This window comes from Anticarsia gemmatalis, chromosome Z, assembly GCF_050436995.1.
Source record: "Anticarsia gemmatalis isolate Benzon Research Colony breed Stoneville strain chromosome Z, ilAntGemm2 primary, whole genome shotgun sequence".
Taxonomy (NCBI): Eukaryota; Metazoa; Arthropoda; class Insecta; order Lepidoptera; family Erebidae; genus Anticarsia; species Anticarsia gemmatalis.
In genome coordinates this window covers 11,592,929-11,611,128 of record NC_134776.1, presented here as the reverse complement: position 1 = coordinate 11,611,128, position 18,200 = coordinate 11,592,929, and the positions used below count along the sequence as shown (strand labels likewise).

Here is an 18,200-nt window from a genome sequence, read left to right as displayed (position 1 = left end):
TAAAATTTAATAATTCATATCTGAGCAAGTGAGAATAAACTTGGAACTTAATTTTAACCTTTATTTTTCAACACAAAACTAAGTCTAAAATCTAAAAATAATAGTTATAAGTATAACTGACCTGCGTGGTGCAAACTGACGGAGCAAAGGTTGGTAGTAGTCGCCAGTGAGTAGGAAGGTTCATCTTTGGGCTTGAGAAGTTCGTGCGTGGACACCGCGTGTATCGACAGCTCCTGTTCCAAACAAACAATATTAATTTATCATTCCACATAGTTAAAACATTGTTACACCATTCATTATTCGCCCTCCGTTTAACTCATGGTTTTACTTGAAATTTCACTACAATCCAATCACTGTTTATGTGTTAATTATCAAAATACAAAGTTAATTATCACAAGAAGCAACGGTGCGATCAAATGGGGTTTGCCATATCGTTTGTAACGGTCAACGTACGTTGTGTTCACAAATTTCTTAATTATATTTCAATATTTAATTAATTAGCTGGAATTTATTTTAATGAGTAACCACCACAAGTATTTGACCGACCGTATATTATAACAACGACAGCGGGCAACACTTTGTAGATCGCACGGTTCCCCGACGTATCTTTAAAGGACAAAAACGAGTGGAATGCTCTCCGTAATTTTTGCCATTATAGTATTATCAATCATCTCTAAATCTGCCGCATTGTATCCTAATCAGTGAAGTAACAAGTGAAGTGGCAATCGTACGGAGTAACTCCACCAAGATACAAAATGTTCGTACGGTCATCGACACCGTATAATAACATAACAATAATGTGCTTTAAAGTAAGTTTAAATGAATTTGGTGTATTTGTTATAAAATATTGGTCACCTAGCAGCGTTTAAATTTAAACAATGCGCCAACAATCTGGCCTCCCAGAATTACCCTTAGACAACTTATGAAAATACTCTTGAACAAATTAGCGTCCATCGCATAAACACGTGTGTACTATATTTTTCTAATCTTAATATTAAATCGAATCCCGAAGAGATGGCCAATAAATATTCTACAATATCTATTTTTAAATACGTAGGATGCTTTCTCCGATCTTGAATGAACGTCGAGTCGACCCTCCTCGTAATGTCTTTGCTTGTTATTTCGCGGCACAAGGCATAAGCGTCATGCGTGACACATCACTTTCCGCTGTTAAATAATGAAATGTTTTCTCAATACGTATGAGTTCACTAACACTTTTATAATCTGTTGGAATAATTAGAACCAATAAAATTGTTTATGTACATTTTTATGCGACATTAATGGGGTAATTTGAAGGTAAAGTAATAACTGTCCGGTTGATTAATTTAAATATTTACAGCCCATACAATCTTATTATCTACGAAAATATAAACAGAAATAACCAGCAATTTATACATATGAATTTATAGTCGCTGCTCGCCTATATCATGCACCAAGGTGTTAGCTTTTTGACAGTGTCAGCTATATCCGAGCTGATTTGTTCGCAACAGCTGCGTGAGCGCACCTATTAACCGCTGATACATGTTTGTCAGCCGGCTATTAGGGTGAAAGAGATAAAATTTCGGAATCATCTATATAAGAGCGAGATCGATTCATTTCTCCAATTCACGACCAATATTTATTTGCTGCATCGTGACACTCGAGAAAAATTCCTGTACCAAAAAATTAGAATTGGAATATAAATGCGAGATCTTTAGTGGCAGGCCATTTTTCTTGTAACTATATAAAGAAATATTGGTCAAGGAATGAAAGTTTTCTGCCGAGACGACGTCTGAGTATCCTCTATGATCACAACAAATAAGATTACTTGCTTACTCCAGTCTAGTAGATTTGAACAAATTTTACATTAGAGAAAAGAGACATCAGTAAGTTTTATTTCATAAGAAAATAAAATTTATGTACCCCGATTATAACGGGTTGAACAATATAAAAAAGACATTTATTACGTGTATACTGTTTAAAGAAAAATATATTCTTGGCTGCATATCAACAACCATATTGTCAATATCTTGTTGATTTATCGGCTTTTAACGATGTAATTATGGTGCATGTAATGTCGTCGTGTTATGTAAATATTCTTAATCCTAAATAGAGAAATTATATTTGACTATCTGTAAAAATACAATCGTAAGCGTGAATTGTACTATTATCGCTGTTAGCCGTGATTGATTGACGCGTAAAATACTTTTAATTCTCAGCGTTGTTCTTGGAACGGGACACGGGTAAAGTAAGAGAGATGCACCATGAGAACCTATACTCTTTGGATGTATCTCTCATATTATCTTAATGAAAATGAAATATGCTTTAATATATTTTCAATACGATTAAAAAATGTCCGCTAACTTCGACGATAGTGACGAGACGACACAGTGGATCGCAGGGTGGGATTAAACGAAAATAGCACGGTAATTAATGGGCGTTTCCAAGCCCACAATCTCAAAACGACACGCATTACGAGAATTCCATCTTATCGTGATATAATAAAATCATCGAATATAATTTTTATATTTTAGATGAACCGATCCGACAAACATAATATAAAAAGATTTCGTTAATCAGCGCTGAATTTACATCAATGCCACAAACTACCCGTTAATGACTCAATGCCGAACCGCCAACGCTCTCTCTAGTGTTTGCAAATTTCTCGTGTATTAATAATTATTTGTGTGAGAAATATTTGCACTGTTTAGTTTAATGGGAAAGTTAGTTTTTAATTATATTCCTATTTGAAGTCCTACTTCTCCTCTTCATTGCTTATATTAAAACAATTTTAATGATGTATCTGACAGAGTATCCATTACTATTAATTGTCCCATTTATACGTCTACTTTATGATAAACATGTAACTTCTAAAAAGTAAAATTTCCAGAAGTAATTGATTATAAATACAAAATCTGGGATTTACTATTAAGAGCACACGAGTACGTAAAGCCGTCGGTCGCGTATGTTTTGACAGTTATCTGTATACACAAGACTTGTATGCAATGTATTTGAAAACCTAAACTAAGCAGTTGGTTGTACTACACATTTCTATTTGAGCTTAATTTGTATACTCTATTACTAGCTGACCCGGCAAACGTTGCTTTGCCATATAAAAAAAATGTGTCACTTAGGTGTATGAAAACTAGATGTTGGCCGATTCTCAGACCTAGTCAATATGCTCACAAAATTTCATGAGAATCGGTCAAGCCGTTTCGGAGGAGTATGACAACGAAAACTGTGACGCGAGAATTTTATATATTAGATAGTTTCTTTATGAACACTTGAAGTAGTGCATGCGATGGTGGTACGAATCCCTGCCATACTAATGTTGAGACGTGTGTCCAGATCAAAAAGTTTACTTTTTTGTGCGAGCAGTACGATATTAGAGATTGACAATAAGTTATGATTTTATCATTAATATAAAGTTGATTTCATTGTGCAATCCTAATATTGCTGAACAATAAAGAATACAATAGACTGCCTGACTGACCTCAAGTTGTATCAATATCGCGTTTTAATGACTTATCTTTTGTGAAATGTTTAAATAGTAACGATCCACTTTAGCGTTAATCCAGAAATATTCTGTAAACGAGCAAGGGTGGCTAAGAGACGGGAGGAGGGTGGAACAGGTGGGTAGTTGTTGTTTTATTCCAAACTGTCTGGAAGATAAATAGTACATGAAATCAAATTACCTTTACCGCCTACTCATATTATGGTTTAGTTCACTAAACAAATCATGGAACTCTGAGATTTATGATTAGAAGAAAAAAATCAGTACATATATAAAACACGCCTTGTTCCTATAGTTGTAGGCGTTGGTAGGCGGAGACCAAAAAACGACAAACGCCACTCACTAAGACCCCTTCAAAGTGACTTTGTTTCGTCCTCATTCATATGGTATCGTGACGTACATGCCCGTCGCTAACGAATACTATGTAGCTGAACATTTTGGACATCTTATGTGAAACGCAGGTTGAATAACTAAAATGACCACCTATCTTTAAATAATGTGTGTATTTATCCTACAATATGTTTTGTTATGAATAAGCGCAAAGTAAACTTAATGAATATATCGTTAGGTACTCATAATTGTTATAAATTGACACGTGAGTGAGTGTTTACTTGTTCCAATTTCAAAATTAAATCATTTTGTTGCGACCCAAATTGTGAACAATTTTAATTTGTCGTAGTTTGATGACGCTATTTATTTATTACAAATTACTTAATTTCCGCCGCAACCTGATACATATTTTATAGACTAATGACGAAAAATTTGTCTTCATTTTTCTACGCGAGGAAATCATACGATTAACATTTTAATAATGGCAATTAATAGCGCACTTTTCCTGTAGGCAGGTTCCAAGAAAGAACGTCTGTATTATCTATATTGTCCTTTAATTGCTGTTAGTTGAATGGAAAACTAACTTAGGGTGAAGGTAACTAGATTTATTTTAAGCTTTTAGTCACTGAACCATAAATACTATTCTTGAAGCCTTTCATTAATAGTGTTTGTTTTATATTTTGTCATTTTCAGTGCAAACTCGCGTGGGTACGTAATAAAAATAAACTAGTAAATTTTTTTGATCTATTCGCGTTTCTTCGAAATTCGGCAAACAACAAACTAAACTAGACAAAGCGGGCGTTGAAACAAGCTGCAACTATACAAAATATTTTTTTTAATTAAAATGGACACGTCATATTAATCCGCGTTTGACAATTGTCCACAAAATATACACTACCCAAAACAGGTAACAATTCACAAAGAAAATTCCGCGTATCATTAACACCCGGAAAATTCGTCGTATTGGCTCCCAACATTGTTTGTACGCCACGCGGAAAACCTCTGCAAAGGTGTTAAAATCGCTTCATTCATTGATTCACGAAACCGTGATAGTTATTCTTTAACGTTCATTTATTTCACAATTTAACAAGCAGTCTCATTAAATATCTCATAATGATATTATAAAATTAAACGAAATCAGCAAAATACGCTTTTTGATACTTTTCGTGTAAGCAGCAATTATATTATTCAACTAATTTTGAATAGTTACTTGTTAATATTTTACAGTGTTATTGAAATAATCATAAATATATGGAAAAAAATATACACATAGTGCATAATTTTCAAGTATGGAGTTAAGAGAATAAATCGATCTTTTTTTGTGACGAATAAAAACAACTTTAATTAGCGACTTTAAAACGGAGGTTCTTAATTCGGTTGATATATTCTTGATCCGATTTGCATGACTCTTTTTTCGATGAGAATAAACTAGTTTCTAAATATTTGGTCCTATAAAAATTGTAGGTATCAGAATGACTCAGAAGTTTTCATGCAATTTCAGTTTACGTTTCTATATTTTATAAAATAAACAAGAACGAAACGTATTACAGAATTTGAAAACCATTTTTTTTTCAATTTTAACATTTAAAAACACAACCTAGGTTAAGAAATTGGGGTTGTAGACTTATTATGCATCAGAAAGTATATTTGTACAGCCTTTAGTCCTGCACCTCACCTTTCAGAGGATTGAGATAATAGAGAGTCTAATTTCTGTACATAGGCTGAGTTGAGTGAACTGGCCATTGCCGAATATTGGCTGGACATTATTATAATCACATCGAGTTCGCGAAACATAGGAGTGTTGTATATCAAAGAGCGGCATAAGTTGTAGTAACAAAGTCGAACTAAATCTGTCTTAAAGTCAGCACAGTATAGTAGTATGCGTAGACAAATTGTAACTTATATAATGATTCGTGTTTATAAATGTTCTTAATATTCTGGTAGTTTGTCATAAGAGTAATCATTGCGAATTTTTGAAGTCTATTCATTTTATGTGACGAACAGTATAACTTTTTTCAATTAATGAAAAAGAAAAAAGTTATTGATGGGAAGGTTTCAAGATCTTAGTGTGAAAAGATTTCCCGGAGTAAAGCGCTTCTTATGTGTTAACCAGGGTTTTAAATAAATATCTAATTATTATCTATGCACTAAATCCAAACATCCGAACCTTCGCATCTATAATAATAGTATTTTCTGTAGTGTGCGATTTTATTTATAAATTTAATATCGCTCACTTTTGATGTAACCTATTTATAATATATTTAACACGGAATATAGATTTTGTTAGCGTTGTTGTTTGAAGGTTAGTAATTGAATAGAGTAAGGTTTTCACGTGCACTGGAAATCAAACAGATTTATTTTTAGGATCTCTCCACATAATAGCTGTCAAAGGCATACACGGTAACAGAGAACAGTCCCCAATGATTGAATCGGAGGCCACAGAAACGTTAATAGCAAATTTGTCACCAATGTTTACTGAGCTTTGTGCATGCGTTTAATTGTTTTAACTTTTCAGTGAAGCTTACGTTGAAAGGCTATGTTTCATCTGTAGTTATTTTGAGAATGACAATAAAGTAGTTCGTCAGTAATTAGCAAAGATGTTATGTTGCTACATATCGTCTATGCTACGACGATACCTTTTCTATGAACTTAATCAATAACTGAAATAGTTGCTAAAGTTACTGGGAAATATGTAAATAGTAAAGAGCAGACCGAATATATTTCAAGTTACACCCATCAATTGCATATTGCACTTAACAATCATGTCAATTGTAAAAGCACAAAAGAAAGAAAAGTAAAGTGTTTACACCTTGTCATGTGATATAAAACGTGGCATTGTGAGTAGCCGTGTCAATTTTACATATAGACAGTGACGAGCACTCAGTAATACGGTTATGACAGTTATGGCCTGTGAACTCCTATTTCACTCTCTAAAGGAAACACCTTTACTTAATGCACAATATTTAAAACGAAAATGAAAACCTTCTTTCAAGCTATACTTCGAAATAATTAATGTGATATTTAACTGCTTGTTAAGAAAAACGCACTTTTTGGAGCCTAACAATATTCCTAAAAGTAGCATAAAATGGCCTTCTCAAACAAATGTGAATGATGGAACAAGTCAGTTTTTTATTTTTTCTGAAAATTGAAATGGCAGGACCTTTGAAATTTTTAATGCCAGTTTGCCTATCTTAACGATTTTTTATTTGCAATTGTTTTTCACATGTATCACAAAATACTCCATAAATGCCTCGGTTTTAATAAAAGGAGTTTTACAACAACTCTATCTGTCAAAAGACATTTGATACAAGAATTAAAACAATAAAAGTGCAACAAAGTTAATTGGCTCGTGAAATAGGCCCATTGTACGTTGCACACGACCGAATTAGCTGTATGGCTTAGCAATATTTCTGATAAGCTACTCTGTATTTTATCAGCTTATTTAGTCCCTTACATCCCTTATTTAAGATTGATTCTCGGTTGTAGTCGAGTTCCGAATGAAAGTTGACGCTCGAGTAAAATATACATATGTAAAAAAGTAGTAATACAGGGCCACCCACGAGCTCTGAACAAATGCACAAACACTGAACATTCAGTTGCACGTGCAGGTTACTTCGGCTAGCGCGGCGTTTTCTTAACAATGTGACCTGAGCACGCCATCTTTAGATTATTTTACTTCGCAACTAATGTAAAAATAATTTACACAATGATAAAACTGTAGGTGTTACTGAGAATCTGGGGACACTTTTCTCGTTATTTTTCCACACAATTGATTGAGAAAATTAATAAATCAATAGAGTTGGGTTGATTTTTTGAACTCTATTATTATTGTTAATGATAGACACTACATAAAATTCCGATGAATAAATAGGTCTATTATTTATTGTTCGGATTTTTATGGGTTTCACAATAGGATAGGTAGTTATTAGGCTCTCATGAGTTCTGCAGAAACGCATGGCAGTCATGGCAAATACCAGAAATGTATTCTAGGTACCGTCGACTGTGTCAACTCTACGTTGTAATGTTAACTTTTAAACGACTGCCGAATATAATATGCACAGGCATAATATTTAGAGAAAGTGTAATTTTATATTTTCACCTTTTTCATAAGAATGAAGAAAATGTAGCGCGTATGTATGAAGTAAAATATGTTTGTCATCTCCCATGTAAAGTTACTACTTATAACAAAGTAGGGACGCTAAGTAGTCTGTACATACCTAAGTCGGATCCTGGTGCGATCCAACTTAGGTATGTAGGTATGTAAGTCGGTGCATTTCAAATATTCTGTTGATGGAGAGCTGTCTGTCTTGCGCTACGTCAATCTTTATATATATAATTCTTCTGTAAGTGTGTATGTCACTGAACTTCTCTTAAACGACTGGACCGATTTTAATGAATTTTTTTGTGTGTTTTCAAGGGGATTTGAGAATGGTTTAGATTATTTAAAAAAGTTTAAAATTTTCAAATTAAAGACGTCTAGACAGGACAACGTCTGTCGGGTCCGCTAGTATACATATAAACTTATAACCTACAATATGAACTTCGCGAAAAAGTCAATGACCCTTTCCAGATCTAACCAGCCAACATCAAAAATATTGAAGCCTTATATCAACGATCGATGATATGAAACCCAAGCTTCAACGGGAGTTTGCCCAGCCAATATTTATAGATACTACTCCACGCATTGGTATTTTGTGAAACCCTATTGTTTTAGGAGTGCTCAATTATATTTGCTCCCGTGTTCTAGTGTAGCTTCGTAGACATCGACGTTGAAAGTGAAACAATTTTAAAATTTGAGATTAGTTGCTATTTCATTTTTTAGTTGAATATAGATATTATACTATCTTATATTTTTACATAGATGGTGACAAAAGTTGTAGTAGTGAGTATAACGAAACACGCCACCACTGGTATTTGCCTACCCCTTTGGGAAAAAGGCACATTCTTATATATGAATTTTTACATCTTTGGTCTTCTTAAGAAGACTCGTTATGTCGTCTTACTGTAAAAATAAACGAATTATACACAAACTACCTTCATTATAATATTAAAAATTTACTGTATGTTACTTTGACCGTCACGTATATAATGAATTAAAAGCCGTAGCGTAGCACGTAATTGTGAACAGTAAAACGCTATGAGCGGCACTTTTAAAAAAGCCCGTACAATATTGAATTTTATTTAACGCACCCGATATTTCACTGTGTCTAAATCTGTAAAGCCCATTTTATACATTTAATATTGTAGTTTTAAAAGCTCTCAGAGCATCTGCTCACTAGTTTCACTTTTCAGTGATTAAATGTAAATGCCAAAGAGCGCAGCTAGAACTATATGCAGTATAATTTAAAATTCCAGCTTGATTAGAAATTGTTGCAATTACCTATATACTTATCAAAATTTATTTAGATAAGTCTAAAGAGAATTAAAAAATCCTTCACCGGGAACTGAATAATGCAAATTGCCTTGCCGTCAACAATATCCGTTAAAATGTTTTCCATTTTGGTTCAAGTAACTTATAAACGATGAACCACCAAACACTATCGTAATAACATTTTTTAAATGGCTTAAACAGTTTTATATTGAACGGTAATTCCCGGAACCCAGACGTCGAAATAACAAATAAAATTTTAACAAAATGACTTTGTCAGTAGGTGACAAAGCCATCATGTGCATTGGACCAAAATGTTTATTTTCAGCAAATATTTTGCCTACTTTGCTTGTAACGAGCCTACTTTTTGAATTTATTTTCCATTTCAACATTATTTTCTCTTTGGAGTACTGTATTAACACACGTGCAAAATACTTATTAACAATAGTTTCATTATTATTGATAGGTGCTGTAAAAATATTTGCGTCTAGGTAATAAAAATGAGTGGTATGTATGTAAAGGCTCTTGTCTAAATCTTATTGCATTTGGTTCCGAATAAAAAGAATAGCTTCGCAAAATAATAAAATGACGAATAAAGAATGGATTATCTACTACCCAGTTACCCACGTAATAATATTGCGCCTCGTTTATTTTTATAGAAATATTGGTCCGTTTTCGCAAAGAACCTTTTACAGTTATTGGTTCTAGAATTAAAAATCAATTACTTTGCTTTTAAAATCTACGTGAATCTCGACTGCAATTATCTGAATTGCGTAAGGCCGTTACAATTTATTTCCTACAAATAGATAGAAAACGATGACTGAAAACGACAACATTATTGTAGAGTACGTGTATTTAATAGACGTCATAATATGATTACAATGTACCTTCCTGACTGCGGACATTATTATCTACCTACTATTACATTTCATAAAGTTACTATGGCTTGTAGACATTGAACACGTTCACAAGGAACTACAGTTTCCGTCGCGTTGGCGCAATTCGTAAAATGCAAACTAAGCTGTCTAACTGACGATCTTCAATTTCGTCACAATATTAACATTGGCATCATTATTTATTTACTATTCTGCTTTATTTGATTGAGGTCAGTTGCAACATGGAAGTACGTTTTAATAACTAACAATACATTTTGAAACTTATTCGATAAGATTTAAGAATTATTTTTCCTGAAATTTGCATACATTAAGGTCTAGGTCTTGTCCAAGTCTGTCGAAGTTATCGGAAGGTTTTGTGCAGATGTGAGTTTTTAATGCGCGCTGTATTTAATAAAACTAACAAGGCTTCTACAGATTTGCTTGAAACCGTTATAGTTGGATAGAACTATGTATGTATGGAGCTCGGAGAGTAGTTGCAAACTCAGGATAAAGTAATGTTGTTAGAATTATTACAAGGATTTTGTTGGTACAGGCCATATAGTTTGTGAATGTCTTTCAACGTGAGATTCTTTAAGATCTTCTTGCGTTAAGCTATTTACGTCCAATGATTTTTTCTACGAGTTTTGTGCAGTTTAAAAAAAAAATTAAAAGTGGTTATTAAGTTTTTCTGACACCATTTTGATATGTAATGTATTAAAATACTATTTCGAAAATCAAATTATATCGGTAAATATTTTAAATTCAGATATTATAATATACTTATGACTCCACAGTAAAATGCATTAATGACATTCATCAGGAGTAAGTGGTCGGTACATTACATAATAAAATAATTAATTTACATTTTCCTTGCACGGGTCTGGATTCATTCAAAATTCCGATTGGATAAGAATTTTCATTCAATGTATTATTGAATACATATTATTAATTTTGGACCACAGAATGATGCCTCCATGGTCCGAACGGTATTGTACGAATCGAGATAGGACTTGGATTTTTTAATGCTTCTCTTTCCTTTCTTTGTGGCTTTTTGTGAAAAGTCTTATAGTCTCTTATAAATGTGATCAACATTATTGTATACAGCGAAACGTTGTTTCCGTCATCCTCACAGCCTACAATTTTGAATATTATGATATGAGTTGATTTTGTAATCACCAAATACTATTATGGGGTAGACTTTTCGCATTTTATTAATTCATAAAACTTTAACATAAGGGTCAGATCACACCGACACGCAACGCTGCGCGCACACTTTTAAAGAGCTATTCAAAATATAACTTTGTTTTCTACAAGAATATTATAGACATTTCTTTGTGAAAATTAAGTAGAGAGTGTTGCATGGTCCAAGGTGGGCCTTGCGACGTTACTATGAACCTTGCGGCACCGCGTGGCGCTGCATGAAATCGCTGGCCTCTTCATGCGTCTTCGCGCCGCGTCACGATGTGAGCTGACCCTTAGCAATTTTAAATATTTAACAAAGAATCAAAAGCGGTGAAAGCTGTAATAGTGGTTCTAATTAGTCTTGACTTAATTGGTCAGGTAGAACCACTGGTAGAGATGATTTTGAAGACCATTCCAGATCTTTATTTAAGGACAGTCTAGGTGCGAACATGACACACATCTAAAACACACGTACACACGTATGACATACACACATAGTGAACTGTATGACGCACTCACCTTTACAACTTAAAGACAACAGAAAAACAATAGTATTGGTATTAAGTTACAAGTTCTAATTTATAGTTAATTGAGATTGTAGTATTTTTCAGCGAGGGAATGCCAAAAGCGGACTCCATACAATTCGTGTAGAAATTAAATACTCTCCTCCCTCATGATAACCGATATGTAAAATATTTGCGTGGAATCATGAGTCGCTGAAAAGTTGTTTTTACCAATGAAATCAATGTTGTTTTAAAACTATTTTGTTTCTCATTCTGATTCATCAGTGAGAAATATTTTTCATTTATTTGCAACTGGGATACTACTTTTTGGGATAAAAACTATACTTGAAAGTATTTCATGAAATTCTGCAGCTGACATTTTGCATACTTTCAACGTGTTTGTCATCAACTAGCACTAACGCTTGTACTCGTACTAATTTGTAATTGTTCTAGTCTAAAAATTAGAATTACGTATTATACTTAAGCTATTTTTTACATCGTTGAGTTTTTTAACGCGAGCGTAGTCGCAGGAAGAAACTAGTACAATATTAGCCACCCCATACAGTTCCCATATTAAATATGAGCATTATATAAAACCGTAATGTGAACTATTAGATTCCGTGAATTCCGTGAAACAAAGCATTTTACTGGATGTACCGCATCATTTATGAAATGTTGCTGTATTCTGCTTGCTAAACTGAAAGGCTTTCTAATCTATTTCAGCGGTGAATAATTCAAATAATCATATCTTGCATCTATTTAAAAATTATAATGTTGTTTTTCAATTATGAAAAAGTATGGCAGTAGGCATGCAAAATTTTGTTGCAGGTTCAGCTTTGTCAAAAAAAAAACAATATGCACGTTTCTTTCGTCACTTATTTATTTAATTGTGTCACATGTTTCCGGAGTTGTGCGTAATTTATTATCACTCGCTTTAAAGGCGAAGAATCATGTATTAAAGTCTAGTAGTATTAGTTCCCAAGTCTTATTTGGTTTGGTGGGCTCAGGCGTAACTCTCATTACGGGATTATTCTGTTTCGGGACAGTTAGGAGTAAACTTCATTTTATTTACTTTATATCAAAGTTTGTTATAAAATCAGTATTTGCATAGGTACTCGTAATTCGATTTTTCGTTTAAAATTACATTAAAAAACTTAAAGGGCAGCATATTTTTTCCCTAAATTCATTTTAGATTCTTTTGTTCGAAATCTTCAGTTGGAATTAAGAGAACATTGAACGGCAGTAGTGCTCGGGCGCACTTTAAAATCGTAATACTTTTCACATTTGTCACAGGGTCCGCTCGAATTACAGCGGAGTCATTCGAGTCGCCGCGTGCCGAAGCAGCTGAGTCGACGTCATCGCTCCACGGTCGCGCTTGCGCAGCCTTTATGTGCACTTCACAACGTATGAAATATGTTTCAAACATCTTACTTATACCTACACCTCCATCAATATTATAAGCAAGCCAGCTCGATTTTTGATGAGGTGCTCACATTTACAAATACGACGCATTTCCGTGAATAAGTTTGAGTCATCAATCCGATTAAACGATTACAGGGAAATTATCATAATAGCGCTCTGTGTGCCTCATCATATTCATTCATAACTGATCGGTCCTAGGTTTATACGAATTGAACTAATCGAGAACAAAACCTTGATCTGAATGGATCTCATCTGAATAGAAATAGATTCTCGTTTGAGCTTCCGATATTTTGACATTTTGGTGTGGCTGATAATTCATTTGAATAGTGTCCATGTGTAAAACATACCGACTGAATTATGAAATCTCTTTTAGTAGTCGCTTAAAAATATACGAATATGAATACTTGCATGTTCAACCAATTAATCATCACGTTACTGACACTTATTTTAATTGTACTAGAAAACTATCTATTGAATAGTCAGTATTGTATTCCACAAAAACCAATGTAAAACTTTGAAGTTTATGTGAGTAGATGCATTAAATTATTATTATTATGGTGGAAAAAAGAATGGCACCATTATAACAATTTCTAGAGTAAAGTGAACAAAAAAATATATTTATATCACGTATTATTAGCTCGTAAGGTCTTACTGACTTATATTAAAAAACTTAGTTACATTATAATGTACTGAATGACACGATAGGTACCTACAGAATCTTATTGACAATCTGTTGTTCGGTTCGCGATGAACTTATGTCAGGGACATAATGATAAAACTCTGCTTCGGCCGTAATTACTTTAATTTTCATAAAATTGTGCCACTGCTACGTAAGTTCTAGCGGTTATCTCACTCGCAAAATTGTAATAAGTTAAAATTCATGCACAAAATAATCAAATTAAAGACATAATGTGAAAAATGTGTAGCAAGTTAACAAAGAATCAAGGTCCTGAAAAACTACACTGCGAGTAAAAGTATACGGTGATAGCGATATTCGCATAATATGACCACCCATTTATTCATAAGTAAAAAGCTTATAAAAATAAGCTACATGAATAATTTAAAATCAGTGTGTGATAAAATGGCCTGAAAAAGTCAAACAAACAAGGTCGGTGATGTAACGGCCGGTGACGAAGACATCTTCGATAACACGGGTTCACAGTTAGCGATAGTGCGGGACCTGCTAAACGTCATGATCAACACTCCGTATTATGAAAGTAATTATATTATTAATAAAATAAATTAATTACACGAGAAAACATAATTTATTTACAAATAAACTGTGGCTCGTAATTTAATCAAATTATAACATAACTTCACACACATTTTGATTAATAGAAATGAGTTTACTACTCTTAGTCATAGCGTATTTACTATGTTATCCTAAGATTACTACTTGTTTAACTTCGTTTATCTCGTTATTGAGTAAAGTGCTTAGTTGCTTTATATAGGTGATGCTGAACTATGTTTGTTTCTGTTAACCTAATTTGCCTACATTCTGCAGAATATAATTTTCCTATTACGTGTTAAATTAAAGATGAGCATCGCCATCTTACAGAACTAAACACGTACAATAAGTAGGACTAGCGAATCCTTACTAAGTTTTTAAATAATAACAATTACAAACAAATTGAAAGTGTACTCAGAAAGTACGAATCAGAAAAAATAAATGAATTTGCCCGTGTGAACTGGCACAGGAACGAAGGCGAGTCGAATGGCCACTTTCATAGTGGAAACTCTACGCCAGGCGGTACTAACCCTTAAATTATTCTTATTTTCGCGCCTTGCAATGCATTTCATCTTTTCAACGTCATATTTTTGCTTTTATTATCGAAGGTTTTAAGATTTAAAGACGTATTTGTTTTGCTTCAGATTTATGCGAAATGTATTAGTTTTGCGTTCTTTTTATAACTTGACACGTTTTATTTGAAGTGTTATATTTTATGTGCCGCAGCAATGTTTTTGCATAGACAAAAACAGATTAGCGACAAACTTTGACCTTACAATGTTTTCTGTCCATTCAATTCAAAGACGTCACGAGAATAACCTATCATAAGACGCGTAGGTACTGCTATCGTAATAAATATTATTGCGAATAAACAACATCATCTGAATTTGATATGGAATCGGTGCCATAGTTTAAGTTTTGATGTTATAACGCTCGAGTCCTAGGAGAAAATTCTAGGTGTAGCGTTCCTTTTGTGTGACAGACACGGCGACCGGAGTACCTGAAACAAAGGCGCTGACTCACCGTGGGATGTACGTGTGGGTGCGAGTATAGTTGCATTCTGCGAGTGTCCAACGTGTACGCGTTTGACGGCAGATCGTTCATGTCGAAGTGTGTCTCTGGATGCAGGCCCGGAGTCAGCCGCGAGACGTCGTCTTCGCAGCCTTCATCGAGGCCCGCTCCATCAGTGCTCCGGGCCACTGTGGACAACGCAAACGTCGCTTTCAAGTTATTCTGCCTTTACCTGAACCACCGAGTATCTATTTACTACTAACTTTAATCAGCTTAGAAACAAAAGTCAAGCTATAAAGACCCGACGCGACGGCACATGAATGTTACGGTTATGCAAAGGTTACTAAAACTAAATGCAGTATATATCTTCAGATTCAGCATTATTCAAATGATTGGACAACACCAAACGAACACAAGATGCTTTTATAGGTTTCACAAACTGCCATTATTCCATAAAACTTTTATTGACACGTGGTTTCCAAACAATATGGATAACAACATCATCAATGTTGTGGAAACAAAGAAATCCCTTTCGTTCCTATAACTTAAGTTCTAGATGTAGTTACTACTTTTGCCTATATCGAAAGGAAAACAAGTAGTTTGAGTTTAAGTGAACATTTTTGTTTTTCTTTCCAAATAAAACGTATCGTCGTCTCTTCAATAAGAAAAGAAAAAACACCTTACTCATAAAATAGCGGACATCTTTCAAATATTAGTTAGTGAAAAATTGGATTTTTTTTTGAAAATTTTCATCTCAAATAGAAGTGTGTTAATCTGGGATGATCTACGAATATTTAAAGAGAAAATATTTATTTAGTGATCTACAAAGATAATCCTATAGCTTTTAATATTTCATGGAAAATGTAGTTAATTCGTTGCTCTACTTCTGGTTTTACATAAAAAATAATCATATTAAAGTTTTGTAGACCGTAGCTTATGTTTTATAAAAATCTAATTCAATTGTATTTTTATTGCTAAACCTGGAAACATATTAATTATTATCATATTTATTAAAATAACTTTTATTATTCACACGGGCTATTAAATGTGGCATTTTATGAAATATTCAGCTATATGACTACACAAATGCACATGCACAATTAAAGTTTTTAATGTATACTTCTAAATCACGGAAATTTCTGTCTAGTTTCTTTTTTCTAATTATCATTATCCAATTAAAGAAAAGTCCTTTCAGTTTTTGTTCCATGTCTACACTCGCTACTTTTTTTATCGTTGTATCTCATTAATATCAAATTGAAAACTATATGCATATCGACTCGCTATTTAAACTTTACTTTGTCTTTACCAAAACGAATAAACCTAAACTATTATCTAAACTTTAAACCTATTCTATTACTCACCCACTTTTTTAAATTCAAGACGAAGTAAATCCTCCACCGCCGTTTTGAAGATGTAAAGCCTCCTTATAAAATGAACAACTGCAGAATTGCAAACATCCTCAATTAATCGTCACTTTAAAAGTTTATAGAGTCAATAAATTCAAACACTATTTGGGTAATTGTATTAATGATTTAGTTACGATACACACTGTTATTTTGAAGAAACTTTTTATAAAACATAGTCAATAATTATAATTTATTTTTGAAATAACGACAGGCGCGCTATGGGCGGGCGGGCGTAGTTTTACTCTCGCGTCGGACGGTTGACAAAAGCGGTGCGCGATGCGAGTGACGCGCGCCGTGGTCGAGCAACGAACTGGCTCAAATGCTCGGAGGAATATCGCGCTTCGAACACAATATCAACATAAAGCTCGACGCCCGCCACCGCGTAGGCGTCCTCACACGTTACCATTTGCCTGAAATCTGTATTTAATTACCCGAACTTGACACACGAAAACAGCTTTTTATCTATCCCGGAAAAATTACATGAGAGTCAATCTCGATGCGCCGATTGCACGCGGTGACTATCTGTTGCACGATTGTTACCGCACGTTCGAGGCATAATTGTTGAAAAATGGTAATTTTTCTTAATCAAGGAAAACGTAATCTTCGTAATATGAAGTAGCACCGAGTGGGGCTAAACGCGGTCTCATTGGCGGAGCTGTGCCGCCCAACACCAATGGCACGGGAAGGAGGAGCCGCATCGCAATCGCTTCAAAGTTCGGCGAGACATGGGTCTTACCTCCCTAATTTTCTTCTTTCTTATGTGGCATTTTTTTGCAAATAAACCAAAATCTGGCAAAAGTCATAGACTGTTAGTGCAACCCTATCGATAGTATGATTTTCTTGAATTGTCTTGGAAAAATATTGTGAGAAACATTATATTTTATTACATTTATTTTCCGCGTATTTTATGACGTGATCAATGAACGTAGAATATCTTTGTAATAGTAAGGTTTCTTGGAAATGGAGGTATATTCCAGAAAGTGGCTAAACGTTATCATTGTTGTTAACGTTTAATTTGTATCGGACTAACTATTGCCCGCGGCGGCACTTCCTTATTGATTGTGTATGATAGATAATTGTTGTACTTATTATTTACTTTTGATACCGTCTTCAGTTTCAGTTTCATGCGCTCAGCTTTCATCTTTGGTAACTCGATTTTGTGTGCAAAACTCTCTTACGATAGGGTCATAATAGGAAGGATATATTATTTGGCTACACTTATTTAGAATTTGAATATTAACGTGTTACCAAAGGCTTTATCAACGATAAATGCTTTGTTGTAGTTTTTAAAATGACGTGGGTATCTTATTTGCATTTGCGACAAAGGTTAAACCTGCATTCTGAGGAATACTTTATTAAAATTTGAAAATGAATAAAATTAT

General features: G+C 33.8%; 1 protein-coding gene across 6 annotated transcripts in view; it reads right to left on the bottom strand.

Moving 5' to 3' along the window:
• Nucleotides 1-17,368, bottom strand: part of LOC142986385 (uncharacterized) — a 48,712-nt gene extending 31,344 nt beyond the window's left edge. For 3 of the 6 annotated variants that reach the window (XM_076134862.1, XM_076134868.1, XM_076134864.1), the window contains exons 1-3: nucleotides 16,778-17,368; nucleotides 15,425-15,600; nucleotides 122-233 (exon numbers count right to left, since the gene is read on the bottom strand). In XM_076134862.1, the coding sequence (XP_075990977.1) occupies nucleotides 122-233; nucleotides 15,425-15,600; nucleotide 16,778 (289 nt within the window). In that variant the 5' untranslated portion in view covers nucleotides 16,779-17,368. Of the gene's footprint in view, nucleotides 1-121; nucleotides 234-15,424; nucleotides 15,601-16,773 lie in introns of all 6 variants that reach the window. The other 3 variants (XM_076134863.1, XM_076134867.1, XM_076134865.1) reach the window with 3 other exon arrangements.
• Nucleotides 17,369-18,200: the final 832 nt, after the last annotated feature.